Source organism: Euprymna scolopes, chromosome 24, assembly GCF_053919585.1.
Source record: "Euprymna scolopes isolate OS-2025 chromosome 24, ASM5391958v1, whole genome shotgun sequence".
Taxonomy (NCBI): Eukaryota; Metazoa; Mollusca; class Cephalopoda; order Sepiida; family Sepiolidae; genus Euprymna; species Euprymna scolopes.
This window is the reverse complement of record NC_136505.1, coordinates 94,217,513-94,230,154: the sequence shown is the minus strand read 5'-3', so window position 1 is coordinate 94,230,154 and position 12,642 is coordinate 94,217,513. Positions and strand designations below refer to the sequence as shown.

Here is a 12,642-nt window from a genome sequence, read left to right as displayed (position 1 = left end):
TGCTAACGAACACCCCATAATTTTATTATACCATATTTCTTCAAACTGAAACATAATTATCAAAGTATACTTATGCAGATAGATATGAAAAGTCTTTATTAAAGTTTGTGCCTATTTCCATTCTATGGAGGCCAGGTATGAACGCAGACCCCACAATTTTATTATACCATCCCTGTTTAAGTTAAAACCTACTTATCAAAGTATTATTATGTACATCTATATCAAAAACACTTGTAAACGTTTTTTTTTAATTTTTTAAGTTTTTATTTCCATACTTTGTGAACCAGGCGCGAACGCAGAACCCACAATTTTAATGAACCACCGTTCTGCCAGATCAAACATACCGATTCCTGTGTCTCGATATATCTTCTAGTCAACCATATAGGAGCCTATTCATGACCAGACACACACACACACACACACACACACACACACACACACAGACATTCAGCTTTATATTATAGAAGATATATATATATGAAAAGTCAAAGATGGCATAAATATCAAGACACAATTGCAATTACTCTTCCGGTCTTTTTCATATTCATGCAATCATGCCTATATTCTTTTTATTTTCTTTTAGAGTTAATAATGAGGCAGGGTGGAAAATATTCAAAAACAAGAATTGAACTTTTGCTGAAAGAAATAAACGGTAAGGTGAACAACATCTTGGAAATTGGCATATAGACTTTTTGTCATTATATATATATATATATAAAATATATTTTAGTCATCGACATACAGACCTGTTTCGTTGTTTCACAACTCATCAGTGCCGCTAGACTAACACCTCTCCCAAGCCGAGGATCGAACTTAGAACCGTCGTGATGACAGTCGGCAGTCCTACCCCCTGACTACGGAATCGGTGGCCGAAATTAAACTGTCCGAATGCCTATTTAAATAAACATCCGTCCGCCACTCGTAGAGGGCTCAAACGTTTTGTTTGTAAACAAATCGCGAGCTTCGCATTATTTCAGCTAAATTAAGTAGCGAGTAAGATAATTTACGAGAGTGCTCTACCGAAGAGGGGAGCTTTATAAAATATATTTTAGTCATCGACATACAGACCTGTTTCGTTGTTTCACAACTCATCAGTGCCACTAGACTAACACCTCTCCCAAGCCGAGGATCGAACTTAGAACCGTCGTGATGACAGTCGGCAGTCCTACCCCCTGACTACGGAATCGGTGGCTGAAATTAAACTGTCCGAATGCCTATTTAAATAAATATATATATATATATACAAATTCATTTGCCATCCCTGTTTTAAAAGATGAAATTGTCAAAGACAAAATTCAAGCAAAGGCGAGCGATCCACAGAGTTTTAAATTACAGATATATATAGATTTCAAATGTTTTTTTTTTAAACTGATGCAAAAGTACTTAATATGTTGGCGTTACAAATTTTAAAAAATGGGTGTTGTCTGTGAAACAACCACATAAAAATGATACAAGACCTAAGTTGAATGTTTAACAAATTTATTTAATAGGTTATAATTAAGATTTTGATAATTTGGTTGTTAGATATGCTTAAATACAATATTTTAATTCATGCAGATTGCTATTATATAGATGTACTGAGACTAAAGCTGCCAGCAACCACTGTAAAAGAGTAATAAAAAATGCAAGAGAGCTACACGCTCAGTCCGTTAAATTGAAAGTAGCTGAGCAGCGGCTTGGTTTCCACCAGTTTGGCAAATAGCAAACAGGATCCTGAACGGAAGCGTGCATTCTATCCCAACCATCATCAACGGACCTGAGGTCATCTCGTCAGTATCAGACAAGGCCAAACTATTTGCCAAGAACTTTGCAGCTAATTCTACCCTCTGCGACGAAGGCCATCAACTCCCTGTATTTCCTCCTATAACAAACAACACACTATGCAACATACAAATATCTATGCGTGAGGTTGCCAAGCTAATCAAGAATCTTGATTCCAGTAAAGCAACTGGCCCTGACGGCATTCCAGTTATAGTGCTGAAAAAGCTCCAACCAGAACTTGCCCCCATACTTACAAAACTGTTTAAGTGTTGCCTTAAGGATAAGTGCTTTCCAACACCTTGGAAAACCTTGTCAGTATGCCCTTTATTTAAGAATTCAGGTGATAAGTCATCTCCCTCTCAGTACAGACCAATAAGTCTCCTGTGTGTCATGAGTAAGTTACTGGAATCCATATTAAATAGAGAAGTAGTCAACCACTTCAGCAGAAATAACCTTCTTAGTGACATGCAATATGGTTTCCATTCTGCTAGATCTACAGCAGATGTGTTAACGGTTATATCTCATAGGATTAGTGAATCTCTTGACAAAGGCTTCCTTTCTAGGGCAATTGCTCTTGACATATCAAAGGCCTTCGATAAGGTATGGCATAAGGGCCTACTTCACATGATTTCCAGCTTCGATATAACTGGAAATGTTTTCTCAATTATTAAATCATTTCTCTCTGATAGGCTCATAAAAGTAGTGGTTGATGGGCAGAAATCAGAGGCCCAAAGTATTAATGCTGGTGTCCCTCAGGGGTCCATCCTGGGCCCAACTCTCTTCCTGATCTACATCAATGATCTCCCAAAACACATATTTAAATCATTTGTTGACATCTATGCTGATGACACGACCATCTATGGCAACACATCAAAGGCCGTAAATGACAAAGCTCTCTCTGATTCTCTCTCCTCTGATCTTGAGCGTGTGGTACAGTGGGAGAAGAGGTGGCTGGTTACTTTTAATGCATCTAAAACCAAGCTCCTATCTTTACATCATCAACGCTCTGATCCTCATCTGGCATCAATTGAAATGGATGGCTCTCGTCTTGGGGAGGCTTCATGTTTTGACAAGCTTCTGGGTTTGACCTTTACTCCTGATCTGAAATGGAACACATACATCAAGTCTGTTGCCAAGGTCGCTGGGAAAATGGTAGGATCCTTCTACCGCTCCAGAAGATATCTCACTACTGATGCAATTCTCTATCTGTATAAAAGCCAAGTACATCCAAGGATGGAGTACTGCTGCCACATCTGGGCAGGAGCTGCTAAAAAAAGCTTATCCTGCCTGACAGAGTACAAAATAGACTTTGTGGCTTAGTGGAGGATTCCCTTTTCTCTTTCCTGCAACCTTTCTCCCACAGAAGAGATGTTGCGAGCCTGTCTTTGTTTTATCGTTATTTCCATGGCAAGTGCTCATCTGAGCTCCAATCTAAATCAAAACGTAGATTCTATGAACAAAGCTTCTTTCTTAGAAGTGCACCCCTGTGGAATTCTCTTCCGTTTGCCTGTTTCCCACCTGACTACAACTTGGATGTCTTCAAGTCCAACATAAACAAATTCCTGATGAATCGCTCCCTTAAGTAAGACACTTTATCAAATCTCCAATACTAACGATTACTACGATACTATCCCATTGATTACTGTCCACGCAATAACCCTTATCCCTGAGTGGCTTCCGGGCCTTGATAAGTAGTGACTTCCATGTAATAAAAAAAAAATAGAGATAATTATCTATTAATTATTATACTAAACCTTATATATAGCAGTGAGATCAAAACTAAATAATATATATATATATGATTTGGGTGCCATCAGCTAGAATCGAAACCAAGACGAAACCAAGACATACACCTCTCCATCCTCGTTCCTTAGTCTCTGCGCCACATCCATACGTATCTATATATATATATATAGTCATCCATAAACAGTACTGTTTCGCTGTTTCACAGCTCATCAGTGCAGCTAGACAAGCAACTACCTCAAGCCAGGATCAAAACTCGATCATCCAAACGACAGTCAGAGCTTCTAACCGTTGCGCTATATGGCTTCTATTATGCAGACAGTGAGTTAACGATGCTTTGTCATTGTCCAAAGTACCTAAGCTCAATTTGTTTGCACAAGGAGCATCGCTTCATATGCTAATGGTAATTTGTATATCACTTCCCAAATGCTCAACCTAAGATAGGGAGCATTATATATTAATAGGATGGCGTTTGTGTTATTTATTTTGTGTGTCACGCTTACATCCGAGTAACTGTCGTTAAATTTTTATGGACTTACATTTCTTGTAATAAATAATTTTACCAAGAATTATTCATACGTTTTCATTTCGGTTTCAGTTATAGCTGATGGCACTCCAGTAATCTATTGTTTTTATAAATAAATTTATCAAGAATTCTTCATAAGTTTTGGTTTCAGTTTCGATTACGGCTGAAAGAACTCAAGTTATATATATATATATATATATATATATATATATATATATATATATATATACACATATTTTTTTCATAAGTTTCGATTTCGGTTCAAGCTAATGTACCCAAGTCATATGATATATATTCTTTTATTTTTGAAATTGCAACTTTATAATATATAAAAATCGATAGAACATTAACTCTATAATAAAATATACAAAGTCTGTAAGAATTAAAATTGCCGGGCGTTTGTGCTAGCTTAGATAAATACTTCTGCAGTTTTAACAAAAGAGCTACAATAATATCAGGGCGTCTCCATTTACACTGAATATCTACAGAATGCCAACATCAATATATTACATATGAGTCCCTTGTGGAATTTCCACAGGTCCCACTCGTAAAAATTATTACTATTTCCTGTTAATTCCAGGGTATGTGATCAGTAGTTTAAGAGTTTATTGTATTGTTTTATTGATATAAATTAATAAATCAATATATTCACCTGTGGATTGAGGAAATCCAGTGTCAACAATATGGAATCCATTGTGCATGGTGGCTGTGAGAATGTAGCGACCAGCAAGAGGTTCCCATTTGATCCTCCAAATACCTCCACCAAGGCTGATGTCCTTTACAGGAGACTTCATGTGGCGTGTGTCCCAAATCAGCAATTGTTCATCATAACTGTACAAAGAAATCGCAAAAAGAAAACGTTAAAAAATTAATTAAAAATCATAAAATGACTTATCAAGGCCAATACTCTACAGCTGACTAGGATAGCTTCCGTACATTTATATCAGATCTACCTCTGCGTTCCATGTTTAAAAAGGATGTGTCCTCTATAGTATCAGACCTGACGGAATGGTTACTTGTAGGTATAGACCCATTTCATACCCTCGAAAAAATTCCAGCAAAAACCTAACAGCCAGCCGTGGTTCTCTCCAATGTGCTGCTGCCATTGCGCACAGAAATCACTTTTTCCATTGCTTCCAACGTAATAGATGTACTGAGACTAAAGCCACTTTCAGGACTGCCAGCAACCACTGTAAGAAAGTAATAAAGAAGGCAAGAGAGTTGTATGCTCAGTACGTCAAGTCCAAAGTAGCTGGGCAGCGGCTTGGTACCCACAAGTTTTAGCAAATAGCAAACAGAATCCTGAACAGAAGCGTAAATGGACCTGAGGTAATCTCGTCAGCATCAGAAAAAGCCAAACTCTTTGATTCCAGTAAAGCAACCGGCCCTGACAGTATTCCAATTATAGTACTCAAAAGACTTCAACCAGAACTAGCGCCTATCCTTGCAAAACTGTTTAAACATTGTCTTAAAGAGAATTGCTTCCCATCACCCTGGAGAATCTCATCAGTATGCCCTGTATTTAAGAATTCAGGTGATAAGTCATCTCCCTCTCAGTACAGGCCAATAAGTCTCCTGTGTATCATGAGTAAGTTGCTGGAATCTGTGTTAGAGAAGTAATCAACCATCTCAGGAAAAATAACCTTCTTAGTGACACACAATATGGTTTCCATTCTGCTAGATCTACAGCAGATGTGCTTACAGTTATATCTCATAGGATTAGTGAATCTCTCGATGGAGGCAACCTTTCTAGGGCAATTGCTCTTGACATATCAAAGGCTTTTGATAGAGTATGGCATAAAGGTTTACTTCACAAGATCTCCAGCTATGGTATAGCTGGAAATGTCTTCTCAATTATTAAATCATTTCTTTCTGATAGGTTCATAAGAGTAGCAGTTGATGGGCAAAAATCAGAAGCTTACAGTATTAACGATGGAGTCCCTCAGGGGTCCATCCTGGGCCCAACTCTCTTCCTGATCTACATTAATGATCTTCCAAGTCACAACCTTACATCATCTTGAGCAAGTGGTACAATGGGGAAAGAGGTGGCTGGTTACTTTTAATGCATCTAAAACCAAGCTTTTATCTTTACATTATCAACACTGATGCTTTTAATTTAAACGCAAAAATATAAACAATTGGGACGCTGAAAACGTACACAGTAAAACAATATGTTTTATTGTCGCGTTGATTATTAATTTGTAATGCAAATTAAAAAAGAGCATATTTTCGGGCTTATTTATTTATGTTGGTAGTGTAGAAGAAAATGTATGAATGTTTTTTAAGAAAGGTGTATTAAAAAATGGAGAATAATAAAAAACAAAAAAGAAGGCGGTGGTTAAATCGCCGTTGTAAAATGCTCTTATGGTTGTCAACGGGTTAAAGTAGATTTACTTGTAAGAAAATTGCATTAACTTAAACGTAATACGGAAATGAACGCTGTAAAAAACAATGCAGAAAGTATTAACAATTGTTTATTTGGATAATTTAAATGCGAAAAAAAAACAATTGGGCCGCTGAAAACATACACAGTAAAACAATACGTTTTATTGTCGCGTTGATTATTTGTTTACGCATGCACAACCAGAAGTTGTAAACCAGATGTTGGGTAACAACACTTATTACAAGGTCATTTGAGTTTTATAATTATATAGATTATTCTTCTAAAGTGTCCTCTTGTCCAGATTGCATTTTTGAAATTCACCAGCTGTCCCAATCTGAATTTTCAAAAGTCTCCAACAATTTAAAATGCCTGCATAAATAAAAGTCTGGAAATTTATTGAAGGCACCTCATTCGTGTATTTATTAAAGAAAGTTGCAGAAGTTGGTTAATGCGTATAACAGACTAAAAGAAAAGAGCATGAAACCCTAACCCTACTTACCTGCCAGTGGCCAGGAGATGTTCAACCTTTGCATTGCTCTGAATGCTGCAAACACCCATTGTGTGTCTAAAGGCAAAGAAAAAAATATAAATTTACAAAAATATATGCTGACATACAGACATGCAATATCACATTATATATAGATAGAGAGATGTTAGGAAATAGGTCGAACATAAGAAATATGGTAAATTATATTGTAGACACGTTTTACCGGAAGTCAGGGTCAGCTGATCAGATCTGCGTGTGAGTCACGTGATCACGTTAGCTGGAGTCAGTGAGTTTGGGTTTGGACGTAGAGAAGAATAGACGGCTTAACAGGTCATCCCCTACCCTTCACTGGGGGGGGGGTGACGCTGACGTGTGTGAAAATAAGACTTTGAATTAACCACTCAAGCAAAGATATTCACTTTCCATTCTGTAGTAGGCCGAACACAAGAAAGTATTTGTTAGTTATTAATCTGTCTCGATCCATCTATTTATCTATGTGTATTATCGATATATTTCTCGATCTATTTATCTACCTATTTCTGTATCTATCCATCTCGTTCTATCTATCTATTAAACTGTAGAGATAAACAAGAGCTGAATATGAAGAATGTTGATAAAAACTGTCAAAATATGACAACGCTAGATCATAGACAAGTTTACCGGAAACATCTGCTCAGCTGACAGGATCTACGTGTATGCTACGTGGATCAGGATAGCTGGAGATCATTGAAGTTTGAATTTGGACGTTAAGCAGGGTGGACGGTATAACAGGTCATCCCTCTCTTCACTGGGGAGGGAGCTGACGTGCGTCGGAATAGACCTAGAATTAATCACTCAAGCAAAGATATTCACTTTCCATTCTTCTGCGATCAACAACTGGAAGGTGAATAAAAACTATATAAAACCAATCATCATGTTGGAGTGAATGAATATTCGTCCAAAACAGGTTTCAATTCTCCCCTCTAAGCTCGAGATGAATTCCAGATGGACAAGATCAACGACGCATGAAGAAGGTATGTCTAAAATATATGTACTATACACACACAAACACACAACTTCATATGAACAATTAGATAAGAATATATAAGCAACATTTAGACGATCACACACAACGGTTCCCCTTATTAGATACAATACAACAGATCCATGTGATGGCTAAATTCTTTCTATTTTTTATCCTCCTTCGTGATCTTTTGATCCATATATAACAGATCATGTGTTACTTCTTTTCCTTTTTGTCATCCTTTCTGCTCCTCAGGAAGGGGTCCACGATTATTCAGCGAATGGTAGATTTGTTCCCTCAGTTGTACTGTTAAATTATTATTATTATTATTATTATTATTATTATTATTATTATTATTATTTATTTATTTATCTATCTTTATTTTTACGGAATAAGTATTTTTACCTCTTTAGAATGAGTGAATCAGGTGAGCTGGAGTCAGGAGTTTGTGTTTAAGAACAGATGGCTTAACAGGTCGTCCCCTTCCTTTCACTGGGGGGGGGGCGCTAACGTGTGTGAAAATAATACCTATGCAAGCAAAGACATTCACTTTCCATTCTTCTGCGATTGACATCTGGAAGGTAAATAAAAACTATATAAAACCAATCATCATCTTGGAGTGAATGAATATTCGTTCAAAACAGGTTTTCAGTCTCCCCTCTAAGCTCGAGATGAATTCCAGGTGGACAAGATCAATGACGCATGAAGAAGGTATGTCCAAAATATATGTACTATACACACACAAACACACAACTTCATATGAACAATTAGATATGAACACATCACAAATAGACAGCAACATTTAGACGATCATACAACGGTGCCCCTTTTATGATACCAATTATACAACAGAAAGAGGGAGTATGGTGTGAAAATCTCGACCCATAAACAATGTACTTGTATAACCATATATATCTCTGCTTACGTATAACAAATAAAAAGTGTATATGTGTAAATATATATATATTTATTGATATAATTATTAAATCAATGATTTTTGTGCTATGAAACAGTTGCTGTCAAGAATTGTGAATGTCAACGTAATTAAAGGAATAAATTGTAAGATGGTCAACATCATGAAATTTGAAATATAGACTGTTGTCATTTGTCTGTTATATGCTCTGTATTTACATTGAACTTCATAAATAAAAGATTAGTATATAAAAAAAGGTGAAATATAATTTAAAATATATTTCCACAGAAATATATATATATATATATATATACTTCAGAATAATAAAATGAAATATATATATTGATATGAAAATCCAGTGACTTATATCTGTATGTCTAGACTTTTAACATGTGCCAACTATCACAATTTTCCTTTCTTTATTCCTCTCTCTTCAAAATATCTTCCACCCCTACTCTCTATTGTCTCTTCTATTCAAAATTAATTCAGAATGTAGAATAGAAGTTAAATTTGAGATTTTTTTTTTTTAGGCAAAGTAAGTATAAATATTTTCACTTATGCGGTTTTATGAATATGCTCACCAAAGCTGCATCTGACTTTCTGATGACTATTATGCTTTGATAAACCATTCTTTTATTTTGCCTTCGATAAATTCATATTCAAATTATAGATTTGCCACTTGGATTTAATTCTTGAATCTTATATAAACAAAATCTTTGAAGGATATCTTATATAACCAGTGGTGAAACGAAGGAAATATGTTTGCATGTGATTGTAACCTAATACCTTGGAAGCACTACAAGACACGATAGATCTCTTCACCTCCTTACTACCAGGAATTTCCATTTCAAGATTTAACATTCATTTTGGATTTAAAGTCCAATATTTTTTTTCTGCCTCTATATCCAATTTCTTTATTCTATGTATGTAAAATGTTTCAAAAACTTTAATTTTCTATGTTTATTGCTTTTAGCAAATAAGGTGCAAACCAAATAAAATATTTGCTAATATTTTCCTCTGAGGAGATGAATAAGCATCGAAAACTCATGGGAATGATTTATAATTTATTCAATTGTATTCTTTGTTTTCAAACAATAAAAAATTCTGTATTTGAAGATTAACTTTTTCAAATCATAGAATTTAAATACATAAATTCTGATTTTAATAAATATATATATATATATATATAGTATATTTATTATACAAACATTATTGGTTACATATGTGCATACATGTTTCAGTGGAACCTCTTGTTTCGGTCTGATAAAGTAATCTCTCTGACTTGAGGTTCCACTGAAACATATATACACATATGTAACCAATAATGTTTGTAGAATAAATATACTATATACTTGCTCTGTCCTCCATTGAGTACTCCTTAATAAACACAGGGGTTTCAGTGAATCTACATCTAAGAAACCAAACTATATATCAATTATATATATATATGTATATATATAATTATAATTACATCATTATTCTTTATACCTACAGAAACTAGTGTTTCATGCTTATGTAATCATCAGTGTAGGAGTGACAATTCCTAATGATCATAAGATTTCAACCCATCCACGAAGCCCCTCTTTTTGGCTCCATCTGCTGAGCCTCTACCTTAGGGCCACCAAACAATTGCCATGGGAATGAAGGGAATTAAGAACTATTAAGCATATAAATAAGATATATATATATATATATATATATATATATATATATATATATATAGAGAGAGAGAGAGAGAGAGAGAGAGAGAAAGAGAGAGAGAGAGATTGAGAATTAAAATATAGTCTCACGCTTTGCTGATAAAAGTTGGACATCCAGGCGGACTTCGTAGATCCCATCCTTTAAATCGACAATCATCTCCGCCTGAAAGATCAAAAAGAATTTAATTATAGAAATATTTACTTATACCATTATACCAAAATATTGAACCTCATTGGCGATATTGCATGTTTACGCATCCAAATGTATTCGAGTCTTAAAAAGTCCTCAGAACTAAACAGTGTTAGTTAATTTGATGACCTCACTGTAAATTAAGTGCAAATATAAAAAAAAAATTTTTTTAAATATAATAAATAAGAATATCTGCTAAAATAGAAATGTTATGTTGGATCATTGTTGGACTCCTGTTTTAGCATTCTCCCACTTAAAAAATAAGAAAGACCTCCTCGTCCACACAGGATTTGGTTGCATCGAAATGGGGTTAAAAAACACTGGGGTCAAATCCGTGTCATTGGAATTTGGACTTGAAATGTTTTGGTCAGTAAGTGAGAAATTTACCAAGCAAATCAGCTAAATAGTAGAAAAATGTTATTTTGCTTCTTGTGTTCTCTACAAAACCGTTAATGACAATTTGTTGTGGCAGTACTGACTATGTGGGTCGAATGATGTTAATATTGGATAGTATAGTCTTAATAATAAGAAGTGTGCCTTATGATCAAAAACAAAACTGGATGAAGAATTGAAAACAATCACAGATACTTCATCCAAGAATGTGTATCCTTTCAATGCGATTAAGTCAGCCATTAAAAGGAAATAAAATGAATGTTCCCAAATAAATGTTCATATGGTGGCTAAATGTTCAATTTTTATTTGTTTAGGGTCAGTAAGTAAAAAAAAATGCCATTTTGCTTCTAACGTTATGTTCGTTACAACACCGTTAATGACATACTCTCAAAAAGACATTCTACCTCTATAACATAATGTAATTTATCAATTTAAATGTAGTTGCAGTACTGACTATGTGGGTCGAACGATGTTAAGATTGGATAGTATAGTCCAACAACATACAGGTCTTCAATAGCTGATCATTTGCTTAAAAACCCGTCTTGTGCTACAAACTTTAGCATTCACTTACTTACCATTTTGAGTCGTGCTCATTCGAACATTCATCTGAAGATGTTGAAGACCATTCATGTTCGTTTGAAGAGACATTCTCTTTGTAAATAGAAGGAATGTCTTTTAGGTTTGAACTTGATTAGTCTCTAGAAGATTCTTTCATTGTACATAGATCACATGTAACTTTGTTTCAGATGAATAGTGTCTCTTTTTTTAAGTTTTCTTTTCCCTTCCCTGTTAATACACTATAACGTTACTTTATTTTAAACATATAGTTTCCCTCGTAGGTTTCTCTTGTTTCTATTATAAACTAGCAGGACCTGTTAACCGGTGTTGCCCAGTGGTAGCATACATCCCCTCTTCCTTCTTATTTAAAATATGGCTGTTGTTTTTGTCGTTTGCCAACCCCCAACCTCCTCATGTTAAAAATGGCTTTCAGAATAGACACTCCATTTTGTGCCTGTGGGTGGGGTTGTCACAAAATTTGCTGGAAGGTTCAGGGTATTTTTCGGGGTATGGTTCAGGATAAAGTTCAAGGTATTTTAGCTGGCAAGACTGGAGTTATGGTGAAAAAAACTATCGAACCTTGTGTCCCTTAAAGGGAACTAAATCCCAGTAGTCACCTGAAGTTTACCCAATATAAATGTAAATGCTATTCAAGAAAGTGAGCATTTTAATTAAGCTGTAAAAGTAAACAGAACGGTTTGTTTAAATAACAAACAATCGTGAATCTGGTTCCTAAATTTTAAATGGGTTAAATTTAATCACGTTATATAATAAAAAAAAATATTGTAAAACATGTGCACGATGGTATCGCGTTCTGCCATCATATGCATCCTAGATCAATATCTACTTTAAAATTTGGTGCTTATGCATTTTTGATACTGCGCTATTTGCAATTAGTGTTTTTAGGTAAAATTCAACTTTCATGCTATTTTTTTTTTTTCAATCGTAAGGTGGAAGAATATTTACCAAAGATCTTCCCCTCCCC

General features: G+C 35.0%; 1 protein-coding gene across 3 annotated transcripts in view; it reads right to left on the bottom strand.

Annotated features, from left to right (window-relative positions):
- LOC145246853 (diphthine methyltransferase-like) overlaps window positions 1-12,642 on the bottom strand; it is a 167,717-nt gene that overhangs the window by 42,094 nt on the left and 112,981 nt on the right. For all 3 annotated transcript variants that reach the window (XM_080108700.1, XM_080108701.1, XM_080108699.1), the window contains 3 exons: window positions 10,607-10,679; window positions 6,913-6,978; window positions 4,683-4,861 (listed from right to left, as the gene is read on the bottom strand). In XM_080108700.1, coding sequence (XP_079964826.1) covers window positions 4,683-4,861; window positions 6,913-6,978; window positions 10,607-10,679 — 318 coding nt within the window. The remainder of the gene's footprint in view (window positions 1-4,682; window positions 4,862-6,912; window positions 6,979-10,606; window positions 10,680-12,642) is intronic.